At 43.9% G+C, this 13576-nt stretch overlaps 1 protein-coding gene and 1 pseudogene across 1 annotated transcript; both read right to left on the bottom strand.

Annotated features, from left to right (window-relative positions):
- Positions 1-2542: 2542 nt before the first annotated feature.
- LOC139760177 (uncharacterized) lies at positions 2543-5467 on the bottom strand (annotated as a pseudogene).
- Positions 5468-6818: 1351 nt separating this feature from the next.
- LOC139760176 (uncharacterized) lies at positions 6819-9400 on the bottom strand. The gene is given in 2 exon segments (XM_071683108.1): positions 6819-7170; positions 7172-9400. Coding segments are annotated over 2 exon segments (1251 nt in total). The 5' UTR covers positions 8300-9400; the 3' UTR covers positions 6819-7047.
- Between the last annotated feature and the right edge of the window lie 4176 nt (positions 9401-13576).

Here is a 13576-nt window from a genome sequence, read left to right as displayed (position 1 = left end):
TCAACATATACATACATACACATACACATACATAAACATATACACGTATGTTCATACTTGCTCGACTTCATCCATTCCGGCAGCACCCCACCCCACAGGAAACACCATTGCCACCCCCTGTGTCAGCAAGGAAGTGCCAGAAAACAGACAAAAAAAAAGAAGCCATGTTTGCTCACACTCAGTCTCTAGCTGTCATGTGTAATGCATCAAAACCACAGCTCCCTATCCACATCCAGACACCACAGACTTTTCCATGGTTTACCCCAAACATTTCACATGCCCCAGTTCAGTCCATTGACAGAATGTCAACCCTGGTATACCACACTGTTCCAAGTCACTCTATTCCTTGTAAGCCTCTCACCCTCCTGCATGTTCAGACCCTGATCTTTCTCACTCCATCCTTCCACCTGCAATATGGACTCCTGCTTCTCCTTGTTCCCTCCACTTATAACACATATATCCTCTTTGTCAACCTTCCCTCACTCATTTATTCCATATGTCTAAATCATTTCAAAACACCTGCTCTCTCAACCACACTCTTTTTATCATCACACATTTCTCTTACCCTTTCAATCACTTATCCGATCAAAACACCTCACACCACAAACTGTCTTCAAACATTTCATTTCCAAACACAGCCATCCCCCTCTGTACATACCCATGCCTCACAACTATATGATATTGTTGGAACAATTATTCCTTCAAACTTAGCCAATTTTGCCCCCCAAAATAGTGTTCTCTCTTTCCACACATTCATCATGGCTCCCAGAACCTTTGTCCCCTCCCCCACTCTATGACTCCCTTCCACTTCCATGGTTCAATTCACAGCTAAGTCCACCCCCAGATATCTAAAACACTTCACTTCCTCCAATTTTTCTTCATTCAAACTTATATCCCAATGAGCTTGTCCCTCAAGCCTGCTGAACCTAATAACCTTGCTTTTATTCACATTTACTCTCAACTTTCTCCTTTTAATCACTTTCAAACTCAGTTACCACCTTCTTCAGTTTCTCATTCAAATTAGCCACCAGTATTGTATCTTGCATCATCAGTGAACAACAACTGATTTACTTCTCAGGCCCACCCCTCCCATATTGCCTCAGCTATAAACAAATTAAACAGCCAAAGTGACATCACTCACCCCTTCCACAGGTCGACCTTCACTGGAAGCCATTCACTCTCCTCTCTTCCTATTTGTACACATGCCTTACATCCTTGATAAAAACTTCTCATTGCTTCCAGCAGCTTACCTCCCATGCCATATGTTCTTGAGACCTTCCACAAAGCATCTCTATCAACCCTATCATATCCCTTCTCCTGATTCATAAGTGACATGTACGAATCATCTGTTTTCCTAAATATTTCCCACACACATTCTTCAAAGCAAACACCTAATCCACACACCCTCTATCACTCCTTAAACCACACTGAGCCTCCCTAATCTGATGCTATGTACATGTCAGTCAATACTCTCCAATACAATTTGCCACAAATACTGAATAAACATATGCCTCTGTAGTTTGAACATTCACCTTTATCCCCTTTGCCTTTGTACAATGGCACCATACATCCATTCCACCAATCCTCAAGCACTTCACCATGATCCATACATACATTGATTATCCTTACTAACCAATCAACAACAAAGTCACCCCCTTTCTTTCCAAATGAATTCAACTGCAATACTATCCAATTCCCCTGCCTTGCTGGATTTCATCTGCAAGTCTTTAACTAACTATTCTCTCTTCACCATACCACTCTTCCTGACTGTCCCTATATGATATTGTTGGAACAATTATTCCTTCAAACTTAGCCAATTTTGCCCCCCAAAATAGTGTTCTCTCTTTCCACACATTCATCATGGCTCCCAGAACCTTTGTCCCCTCCCCCACTCTATGACTCCCTTCCACTTCCATGGTTCAATTCACAGCTAAGTCCACCCCCAGATATCTAAAACACTTCACTTCCTCCAATTTTTCTTCATTCAAACTTATATCCCAATGAGCTTGTCCCTCAAGCCTGCTGAACCTAATAACCTTGCTTTTATTCACATTTACTCTCAACTTTCTCCTTTTAATCACTTTCAAACTCAGTTACCACCTTCTTCAGTTTCTCATTCAAATCAGCCACCAGTATTGTATCTTGCATCATCAGTGAACAACAACTGATTTACTTCTCAGGCCCACCCCTCCCATATTGCCTCAGCTATAAACAAATTAAACAGCCAAAGTGACATCACTCACCCCTTCCACAGGTCGACCTTCACTGGAAGCCATTCACTCTCCTCTCTTCCTATTTGTACACATGCCTTACATCCTTGATAAAAACTTCTCATTGCTTCCAGCAGCTTACCTCCCATGCCATATGTTCTTGAGACCTTCCACAAAGCATCTCTATCAACCCTATCATATCCCTTCTCCTGATTCATAAGTGACATGTACGAATCATCTGTTTTCCTAAATATTTCCCACACATTCTTCAAAGCAAACACCTAATCCACACACCCTCTATCACTCCTTAAACCAGACTGAGCCTCCCTAATCTGATGCTATGTACATGTCAGTCAATACTCTCCCATACAATTTGCCACAAATACTGAATAAACATATGCCTCTGTAGTTTGAACATTCACCTTTATCCCCTTTGCCTTTGTACAATGGCACCATACATCCATTCCACCAATCCTCAAGCACTTCACCATGATCCATACATACAATGATTATCCTTACTAACCAATCAACAACAAAGTCACCCCCTTTCTTTCCAAATGAATTCAACTGCAATACTATCCAATTCCCCTGCCTTGCTGGATTTCATCTGCAAGTCTTTAACTAACTATTCTCTCTTCACCATACCACTCTTCCTGACTGTCCCTTTGCACCCCCCCCCCCTACACACACACACACACACACTCACCAAACACCCTACATCTGCCACTCTGTCATCAAACACATTTATCAAACCTTCAAAATTCTCACTCCATCTCCTCCTCACTTCATCACTACCTGTTATCACTTACCCTGTTTTTCTAAATATCTCTCACACACATTCCTCAAAGCAAACACCTGATCCACACATCCTCTATTACTCCTTAAACCACACTGATCCTCCCTAATCTGATGCTCTGTACATGCCTTCACTGACGTTCCCATTTGTCCTCTTCTCTTATGCACATTATTTACTACCTATAACATCTTTTTATTCTCCCTAAAGTTTAATGACACTCTCTCATCCCAACTCTCATTTACCCTCCTTTCAACCTTTGCCCCTTCCTCTTGCCAAAATACAATGAATTTATAGGTATGACGAGTGATGGGTTATACAATGAAGTTTAAAACATTCATGCATACCTCACTCTAAAAAACCTGCACAGCAAGCCATATGACTTTTATATGTGTCTTAACTGTACAATGAATTCTGAGAATATCTAGATGTAAAAACAGCCTTTTCACCCTGATTACATAAGAATGCTCTCATATAGAATGCAATCTTATTCAATACATTTTTTGTTCATAATCATATTTCAAAAAATTCTTTTAAGCATCTACAATTACAAGATCTTAATCATGATTTGAGAGGGAGATTGATAGTTCATTAGACTACTTATGCTAAGACACTGACAAGATAACCATGCTGCAAGGATCAACATAACCACGAGTTTGATTATACTTATACCAAGACATTAATGAAGTACATGAGACTTACCGCTGGTCAGTTGAAATATGCTTCGAATTTTATGAAGCAAATCACCTCTGCTAGAAGGGAGCTTTCACATGAGATACGCTTTGCCGCTTCACGCCACCAGACTTTAATGAGTAAGACCAACCACATGAAAGTAACTGAACATTTTGCACTGCTAGAAATATGTAAGTCACAAGACGCTACAGAGCGTAGGGTGGGAGAGGTGGGCATGTGAAAGCTCCCTTCCAGCAGAGGTGATTTGCTTCATAAAATTCGAGGCACATTTCAACTGAACTACGGTAAGTCTCATGTACTTCATTAATTTTACGTCAGCAAATCACACCTCTGCTAGAGGTCGCTTTCCCATGAGGTTTTGAAGCCATGTGGGTGTCGTACTGTAGACATGAAGAGAGGAGAAATGTTACAAGCAGTAACCAACTGCAATATAGTAAGAAATTTACATAGCCATGGACCAGGTGACAAGAGACAACATCTATGCAAACAAAATGAACAGACTATTGAAGGACAGCATCTTGGAAAGGATCGTGACTCGGGACAATCTCCTTGTCATAAAACTTGGCAAAAGTGGCAGCCCTGGACCACCCAGCACTTGCCATGATGTGTCCAATCGGTAGAGCCATGGCTTTGGCTTTCGATGCAGCTGCAGGCCGAACACTGCCCGCTGAATACTGGCTGGAGTCTGTGCCCGAAAGAGAAAGCACTGTTCGAACCCACCTTGCAACATTGTGCCTCGTTACATGCTTGTGGGGCTTGATAAAACTTAGGAGTAACTTCCCATTCTCCTGATGTGCAGAATTTCTGAACTCCTCTGTCCTAGCAATATACATTTTCAGAGTTTCACACACACACAATCTTGTCAGTAGAATATGCTTTAAAGGTCACAAACCGCACATTGAACTTTGGCCTGCACTGTTTAATAGTTTCCCCTAACCAAACACAAACAGAATCCTGCCCAAAACTAATATTCTTCAGCAACAAACAATGCAAAGTTTGTATTCTGGCAGCCTGCGTAAGTGCCATCAACATCACAAGCTTCAGTGTTAAATCCTTTAAAGAGAGGGAGGACAAAGGATCCATGGCACGCAGATGCTGTAGCACCTGCTGAACATCCCAAGTTCTTGTATACCTAGGGACAGACGGCCGCAAGTTAAAAACTCCCTTTAAGAACCTGGTGACAAGAGGATGGCAGCCTGCACTGCAACCATCCACAGTAATCCCCAGGGAGGAGAGTGCACCCCTGGCAGTGTTGATTGAAGTATAACTAACACCTCTGTGGAAAGTGACAGACAGACAATTCACAATATTAGTTACAGTGGGAGCAAAGGGATCGATGTTCCAGCTACCACAAAACTGTAACCACCTGTTAATATGTGGCTGGTACTGCCTCGCAGTCGCAGGTCTCCAGGAGGCAAGGATGATGTCCGTACCTTCCTGAGAAATGCCCCTGTCTCGCAGACGTTGCCGGATAAGAGGCAAGCCATCAGTCGGGTGTGTCGGAGAATGGGGTGTTCTTCCTCCGTCGATGGGTGACGCAAGACGTGTGCCCCCCCTCGGAATCAGCCGTGGTTCCTTGACCAGCAAAGTGAGTAAAGTCCCCATCCAGGGCTGGGACGGCCAGAGAGGCAATACCATCCACCCCTTCGCTGACTCTGCTCGAATTTTCTGTAGGCACCTGGCAATCAGAGCAAAGGGTGGGAAAAGGTAGATTAGTTCAAACTGCTACCAACAGATAGAAAAGGCATCAAAATGTTTTGCATCTGGGTCAGGTTTCCAGGAGCAGAAACGAGTCACTTGAGCATTCAATCTAGAAGCGGAGATCAATGCTCGGAACCCCAAATACTTCAGAGAGGGCCCTAAAGAGTTCTTCATTCAATTTCCACTCATGCGTGTCATTGAATGTCCGAGATGCAGCGTCTGCCATGAGATTGACTTTACCCGGTACATGAGAGCAGGTAAGCCAGATATCATTCACCGCACACCACTCCCAAAGGTCACGGCAAATGTCATTACACAGTGAGGACCGTGTGCCGCCCATTTCATTGACATAGGTCACCGCCGTCTTGTTATCACAAAACACCCGAACATGTCGTCCTTTGAGAAGAGATGCAAATGAGCGCACTACCAGGGAGATGGCTTTGAGTTCCTTTGCATTAATGTGCAAGGCAGATTCTGATAATGACCATCTCCCATTAACTTTTTGTTGATTGAGGTGGCCACCCCAACCTAAATTTGATGCATCAGTACACAGATCCAATTCTGTACCCTTCCGAAAAATCTGTCTATTTTGCAATTCAATGTGAGATACCCACCAAAGCAAGTCCAATCTCATCTCATGAGTGACCACCATCCACTTATCAAAGTTACCTTTTGCGACTCTTAACGCAGCAATCTTAGCACATTCTAACCGCCTGTGATGCAGTTTCCCCATCTCTGCTGCTGGAACGGCTGCAACTAATAGCCCAACAACTCTGGCCACATTCCGATTTTTGGCTCTGTCACTATGTAACAATTCCTCACAGCACAGTAGTATCTTGTGTATCCTACGATCAGGTAATGTCACTGTCATAGTCTCAGAATCTATAATGTACCCCAAACACTCCAAGCGCTTATGGGGACCAAGACAGATTTGCTTTCGTTAATACAGAAACCTATCTTCTTGAGCAAGTCAACAGTGGCACGCACACTCTCATAACATCCATCAAAAGTGCACTGACAAATAAGAGTATCATCAATGAAACTCGTGATGATATGTCCCTTCTCTCTAAGTACAGCAAAAACAGGTTTCATTAATTTAGTGAACAGACGGGGACCATCCGCAACCCCATTAGGGAGACACGTGAATTGATAAATTTTTCCTTGCCACTTGAAACACAGAAAGCGTTGTTGCTCCTCAGCTATCTTAACAGAATAATAGGCGTGCCGCAGATCGACAGAGGCCATGAAGACACCGCTGTTAACAAGACGAATCGCCTGCTCAAAATTTTCCATCTTAAAGTGTTTGTACTCTAAAAATTTAGTAAAATTTTCCAGGTTAAGGTTCATCCTAAACCCACCATCCTTCTTCCGTCTTAAGAAAATAGGGGAAAGAATCTGCTCCTCCTGTCTCTGGGTCTCCTTGATAACCCCCAGACTCAAAAGCTGTACAATTTCCTGGCAAACAATTTCCTTTTCCTCGACATTAAACACATACTCAACTTCTTCAACAAATAAAGGACCAATGTTAGCAACATCAATATCTAAATGGCAATGCTGAACAATATCTAAAGTATTTGGATCACTGGTAATAGCATGCCACTCGTACAAAATAGTGAAGTCTGCCAGCTTGAAAAGGATGACTCACCTCAGTTACTGCCAGGGATTCTGACCTCGGCCTCGGGAGTTTTTTGTCTCAGGACCCCGCCGTGAGAAGGATTGCCGGTGCTCACTCCGGGGACCATGCGTGCGTTGGCCATATGGATGAAACCTGGCCATAAAACCCCTGTATGGCAAGTCTCCCAGAAGAGCCCCTAAACTTGCCAGGACCAAACTTCGAGGTAGAGAGCGGTTTCCTTGGAGCAATCTTACTTCTTAACTTTTCAGACTCCTCAATGTGCGTGGCTGAGAGTGAGACATCATCCCCAAACAGAAGACGAGTCATGGGCACCTTGTCTGAGCAGAGGTGAGCATACTTGTTAATTTCGCACTTGATGATGAACCGGCGAGCCAGATTATTCTTGTGATTAGCATGACCCAGGAGTGCCTGGGCACCATTAAGCATGCCCACTTCCTGGGCAGCATCTGGTTGGCTAGTCTGGGCGATCTTGTCAACACTGTGAGTGACAGTCAAAATTGTGGCAGCCGTAATAATGTCTCTCCCAACATCCTTCAAACGGAAGTCTGCCTTCTTGGCATCACTCTTCAGTGCATCTAAAACTTGCAAGTTGCAATCCACGGGCGCTAAGGCATGACAGTTATCTGGCCTCTTGGCTGCATCATCCTCCAAAATCTCCTTATACTCCTCCTCTCGCAAGCCGTGAGCAAATACATGGTTAACCATATCGGCAACATGCTGGTCAATGCCATCAGACACCTCATCCACAGGACCGTAAGCCCTGGCGCACTGCAGGAGAACACTGTCAGGCAGCCCGTCATTCTGAGAGACACAATCATCACTGGAAAGGTAATGCTCAGCTGGAGTAAAGCCCGAAAAACCCGTGGGCGAGCGCGAGGGAGGCACCACCTGGCTAGAAAGGCCAATGTTTACATCGGCGGCCGCCGCGGCGTCATCAGCCCCCCGACTGGGGCCTAAGTTGCTTTCCTCCTTCAATTTCTCCACATCACCACGTAAAGCAGCCAAAGCGTTCATCACCATGTTCCAGGGCGGCGCAGATGCCTCATCCCGTGAGGTAGAAGGCAAGGAACGTGTGTGCTGGGAAGCAGAGTCACCGCCATCACCAGTGACGTGACCATGGGGCCTATTGTTCCCGCCCTGAAGAACCTCCCGCTGAGAACGGCTGCTCCTGAAGCTAGTCCTATGCGAGGAGCCTTTCCTCACATGCCTGGCATGTTCAGAATCGCCCTCCTTACTCGACCTTTGTATGCCCGGGACATCCGACATGGCGGCGGCGATAGCAAGGCGGCGGTGCAGGTCAGTGTGAGAGTCGTCAACTCCACAAGTGCATCAACAACGCACTTCTCTCCCCGCTCCTTAACGGATCACGGGTGGTGTTGTAGCCAGCCCCAAACTGGGTCACAGGCTGTAGCAAAGCCTTTCCGCTCCAGGGGGATCACGGGAAGAATGCTGCCAAGCTCGCAGCTGCAGAAAACCGTCTGGACGGCGCAAAGGAAGCATAGCAATTGGTGGGGTGAAGCGACAAAGCGTATCTCATGGGAAACCGACCTCTAGCAGAGGTGTGATTTGCTGACGTAAAATATGTGCATTACGATTGTGAAAGATGAAACATACATCGAAAAGAAATTTCTTCAAAGCTCTATGAATATCTGTGAAACTGTAGGGTTAAAACAATTTTTAAACAACTTGAAGCACTAAGATTTAGGAGGTTGGAAAGGATATCTACATAAGGAATTACATATTAATGTATTCTTCTCTGCTGCCAAGCATATGAGGCATTTTCAGGCATACCTCCAGTTTTTCTCCATTCAAACTTACCTCCCAGTTGACTTGTCCCTCAAACCTACTGTACCTAATAACCTTGCTCTAATTCACATTTACTCTAGGCTTTCTTCTTTCACACACTTTACCAAACTCAGTCACCAGCTTCTGCAATTTCTCATCTAAATCAGCTATCAGCGCTGTATCATCAGCGAACAACAACTGACTCACTTCCCAAGCTCTCTCATCCACAACAGACTACATGCTTGACCCTCTTTCCAGCACTCTTGCATTCACCTCCCTAACAACCCCATCCATAAATAAATTAAACAACCATGGAGACATCACGCACCCCTGCCGCAAACCAACATTCACTGAGAACCAATCACTTTCCTCTCTTCCTACACGTACACATGCCTTACATCCTCGATAAAAACTTTTCACTGCTTCTAACAACTTGCCTCCCACACCATATATTCTTAATACCTTCCAAAGAGCATCTCTATCGACTCTATCATATGCCTTCCCCAGATCCATAAATGCTACATACAAATCCATTTGCTTTTCTAAGTATTTCTCACATACATTCTTCAAAGCAAACACCTGATCCACACATCCTCTACCACTTCTGAAGCCATACTGCCCTTCCCCAATCTGATGCTCTGTACATGCCTTCACCCTCTCAATCAATATCCTCCCATACAATTTCCCAGGAATACTCAACAAACTTATACCTCTGTAATATGAGCACTCACCTTTATCCCCTTTGCCTTTGTACAATGGCACTATGCAAGCATTTCGCCAATCCTCAGGCACCTCGCCATGAGACATACATACATTAAATAACCTTACCAACCAGTCAACAATACAGTAACCCCCGTTTTTAACAACTTCCACTGCAATACCATCCATACCCGCTGCCTTGCCGGCTTTCATCTTCCGCAAAGCTTTTACTACCTCTTCTCTGTTTACCAAATCATTCTCCCTAACCCTCTCACTTTACATACCACCTCGACCAAAACACCCTAAATCTGCCACTCTGTCATCAAACACATTCAACAAACCTTCAAAATACTCACTCCATCTCCTCGCACCACCAACACTTGTTATCACCTCCCCATTAGCCCCCTTCACTGATATTTCCATTTGTTCCCTTGTCTTACGCACGTTATTTACCTCCTTCCAAAACATCTTTTTATTCTCCCTAAAATTTAATGATGCTTTCTCACCCCAGCTCTCATTTGCCCTCTTTTTCACCTCTTGCACCTTTCTCTTGACCTCCTGCCTCTTTCTTTTATATATCTCCCACTCATTTGCATTATTTCCCTGCAAAAATTGTCCAAATGCCTCTCTCTTCTCTTTCAGTAATAACCTTACTTCTTCATCCTACCACTCACTACCCTTTCTAATCTGCCCACCTCCCACGCTTATCATGCCACAAGCATCTTATGCGCAAGACATCACTGCTTCCCTAAATACATCCCATTCCTCCCCCACTACCCTTACGTACTTTGTTCTCACCTTTTTCCATTCTGTACTCAGTCTCTCCTGGTACTTCCATACACAAGTCTCCTTCCCAAGCTCACTTACTCTCACCACTCTCTTCACCCCAACATTCTCTCTTCTTTTCTGAGAACCTCTACAAATCTTCACCTTCGCCTCCACAATATAATGATGAGACATCCCTCCAGTTGCACCTCTCAGTACATTAACGTCCAAAAATCTCTCTCACGTACCTAGTGCTACCTTGCGCACATGCGGGGGAGGGGGTTATCATTTCATGTGTGGTGGGGTGGCGACAGGAATGAATAAGGGCAGACTATGAATTATGTTCATGTGTATATATGTATATGTCTGTGTGTGTATATATATATATATATATATATATATATATATATATATATATATATATATATATATATATATATATATATATATATATATATATATATATATATTTATATATATATATATACTGGAGGGATGACTGATCATTATCTTGTGGAGGCTAAGGTGAAGATTTGTATGGGTTTTCAGAAAAGAAGAGTGAATGTTGGGGTGAAGAGGGTGGTGAGAGTAAGTGAGCTTGGGAAGGAGACTTGTGTGAGGAAGTACCAGGAGAGACTGAGTACAGAATGGAAAAAGGTGAGAACAATGGAAGTAAGGGGAGTGGGGGAGGAATGGGATGTATTTAGGGAATCAGTGATGGATTGCACAAAAGATGCTTGTGGCATGAGAAGAGTGGGAGGTGGGTTGATTAGAAAGGGTTGTGAGTGGTAGGATGAAAAAGTAAGATTATTAGTGAAAGAGAAGAGAGAGGCATTTGGACGATTTTTGTAGGGAAAAAATGCAATTGAGTGGGAGATGTATAAAAGAAAGAGACAGGAGGTCAAGAGAAAGGTGCAAGAGGTGAAAAAGAGGGCAAATGAGAGTTAGGGTGAGAGAGTATCATTAAATTTTAGGGAGAATAAAAAGATGTTCTGGAAGGAGGTAAATAAAGTGCGTAAGACAAGGGAGCAAATGGGAACTTCAGTGAAGGGCGCAAATGGGGAGGTGATAACAAGTAGTGGTGATGTGAGAAGGAGATGGAGTGAGTATTTTGAAGGTTTGTTGAATGTGTTTGATGATAGAGTGGCAGATATAGGGTGTTTTGGTCGAGGTGGTGTGCAAAGTGAGAGGGTTAGGGAAAATGATTTGGTAAACAGAGAAGAGGTAGTAAAAGCTTTGCGGAAGATGAAAGCCGGCAAGGCAGCAGGTTTGGATGGTATTGCAGTGGAATTTATTAAAAATGGGGGTGACTGTATTGTTGACCGGTTGGTAAGGTTATTTAATGTATGTATGACTCATGTTGAGGTGCCTGAGGATTGGCGAAATGCGTGCATAGTGCCATTGTACAAAGGCAAAGGGGATAAGAGTGAGTGCTCAAATTACAGAGGTATAAGTTTGTTGAGTATTCCTGGTAAATTATATGGGAGGGTATTGATTGAGAGGGTGAAGGCATGTACAGAGCATCAGATTGGGGAAGAGCAGTGTGGTTTCAGAAGTGGTAGAGGATGTGTGGATCAGGTGTTTGCTTTGAAGAATGTATGTGAGAAATACTTAGAAAAGCAAATGGATTTGTATGTAGCATTTATGGATCTGGAGAAGGCATATGATAGAGTTGATAGAGATGCTCTGTGGAAGGTATTAAGAATATATGGCATGGGAGGCAAGTTGTTAGAAGCAGTGAAAAGTTTCTATCGAGGATGTAAGGCATGTGTAAGTGTAGGAAGAGAGGAAAGTGATTGGTTCTCAGTGAATGTAGGTTTGCGGCAGGGGTGTGTGATGTCTCCATGGTTGTTTAATTTGTTTATGGATGGGGTTGTTAGGGAGGTGAATGCAAGAGTTTTGGAAAGAGGGGCAAGTATGCAGTCTGTTGTGGATGAGAGAGCTTGGGAAGTGAGTCAGTTGTTGTTCGCTGATGATACAGCGCTGGTGACTGATTCATGTGAGAAACTGCAGAAGCTGGTGACTGAGTTTGGTAAAGTGTGTGAAAGAAGAAAGTTAAGAGTAAATGTGAATAAGAGCACGCTTATTAGGTACAGTAGGGTTGAGGGTCAAGTCAACTGGGAGGTAAGTTTGAATGGAGAAAAACTGGAGGAAGTAAAGTGTTTTAGATATCTGGGAGTGGATCTGGCAGCGGATGGAACCATGGAAGCAGAAGTGAATCATAGGGTGGGGGAGGGGGCGAAAATCCTGGGAGCCTGGAAGAATGTGTGGAAGTCGAGAACATTATCTCGGAAAGCAAAAATGGGTATGTTTGAAGGAAGTGGTTCCAACAATGTTGTATGGTTGCGAGGCGTGGGCTATGGATAGAGTTGTGTGCAGGAGGGTGGATGTGCTGGAAATGAGATGTTTGAGGACAATATGTGGTGTGAGGTGGTTTGATCGAGTAAGTAATGTAAGGGTAAGAGAGACGTGTGGAAATAAAAAGAGCGTGGTTGAGAGAGCAGAAGAGGGTGTTTTGAAATGGTTTGGGCACATGGAGAGAATGAGTGAGGAAAGATTGACCAAGAGGATATATGTGTCGGAGGTGGAGGGAACGAGGAGAAGTGGGAGACCAAATTGGAGGTGGAAAGGTGGAGTGAAAAAGATTTTGAGTGATCAGGGCCTGAACATGCAGGAAGGTGAAAGGCAGGCAAGGAATAGAGTGAATTGGATCGATGTGGTATACCGGGGTCGACGTGCTGTCAATGGATTGTATCAGGGCATGTGAAGCGTCTGGGGTAAACCATGGAAAGTTCTCTGGGGCATGGATGTGGAAAGGGAGCTGTGGTTTCGGGCATTATTGCATGACAGCTGGAGACTGAGTGTGAGCGAATAGGGCCTTTGTTGTCTTTTCCTGGCACTGCCTCGAGCACATGAGGGGGGAGGGGGATGTTATTCCGTGTGTGGTGGGGTGGCAATGGGGGTGAGTAAGGGCAGACATTGTGAATTGTGTGCATGTGTGTATATGTGTGTGTCTGTGTGTGTATATATGTGTGTACGTTGGGATTTATGGGTGTGTATGTTTGCGTGTGTGGACGTGTGTGTGTGTGTGCATGTGTGTGGGGGTGCGTTGGGCCATTTCTTTCGTTTGTTTCCTTGCGCTACCTCGCAGGCGCGGGAGACAGTGACAAAGCAAAATAAATAAATGAATGAATATATATATATATATATATATATATATATATATATATATATATATATATATATATATATACAGCAAGAGAATCTCCTCTTATCACTGCCTTTGCATGCCTC

The sequence above is a fragment of the Panulirus ornatus genome, chromosome 35 (assembly GCF_036320965.1).
Source record: "Panulirus ornatus isolate Po-2019 chromosome 35, ASM3632096v1, whole genome shotgun sequence".
NCBI lineage: Eukaryota > Metazoa > Arthropoda > Malacostraca > Decapoda > Palinuridae > Panulirus > Panulirus ornatus.
The sequence above is the reverse complement of the archived record's forward strand: the minus strand, read 5'-3'. Positions and strand labels throughout refer to the sequence as shown.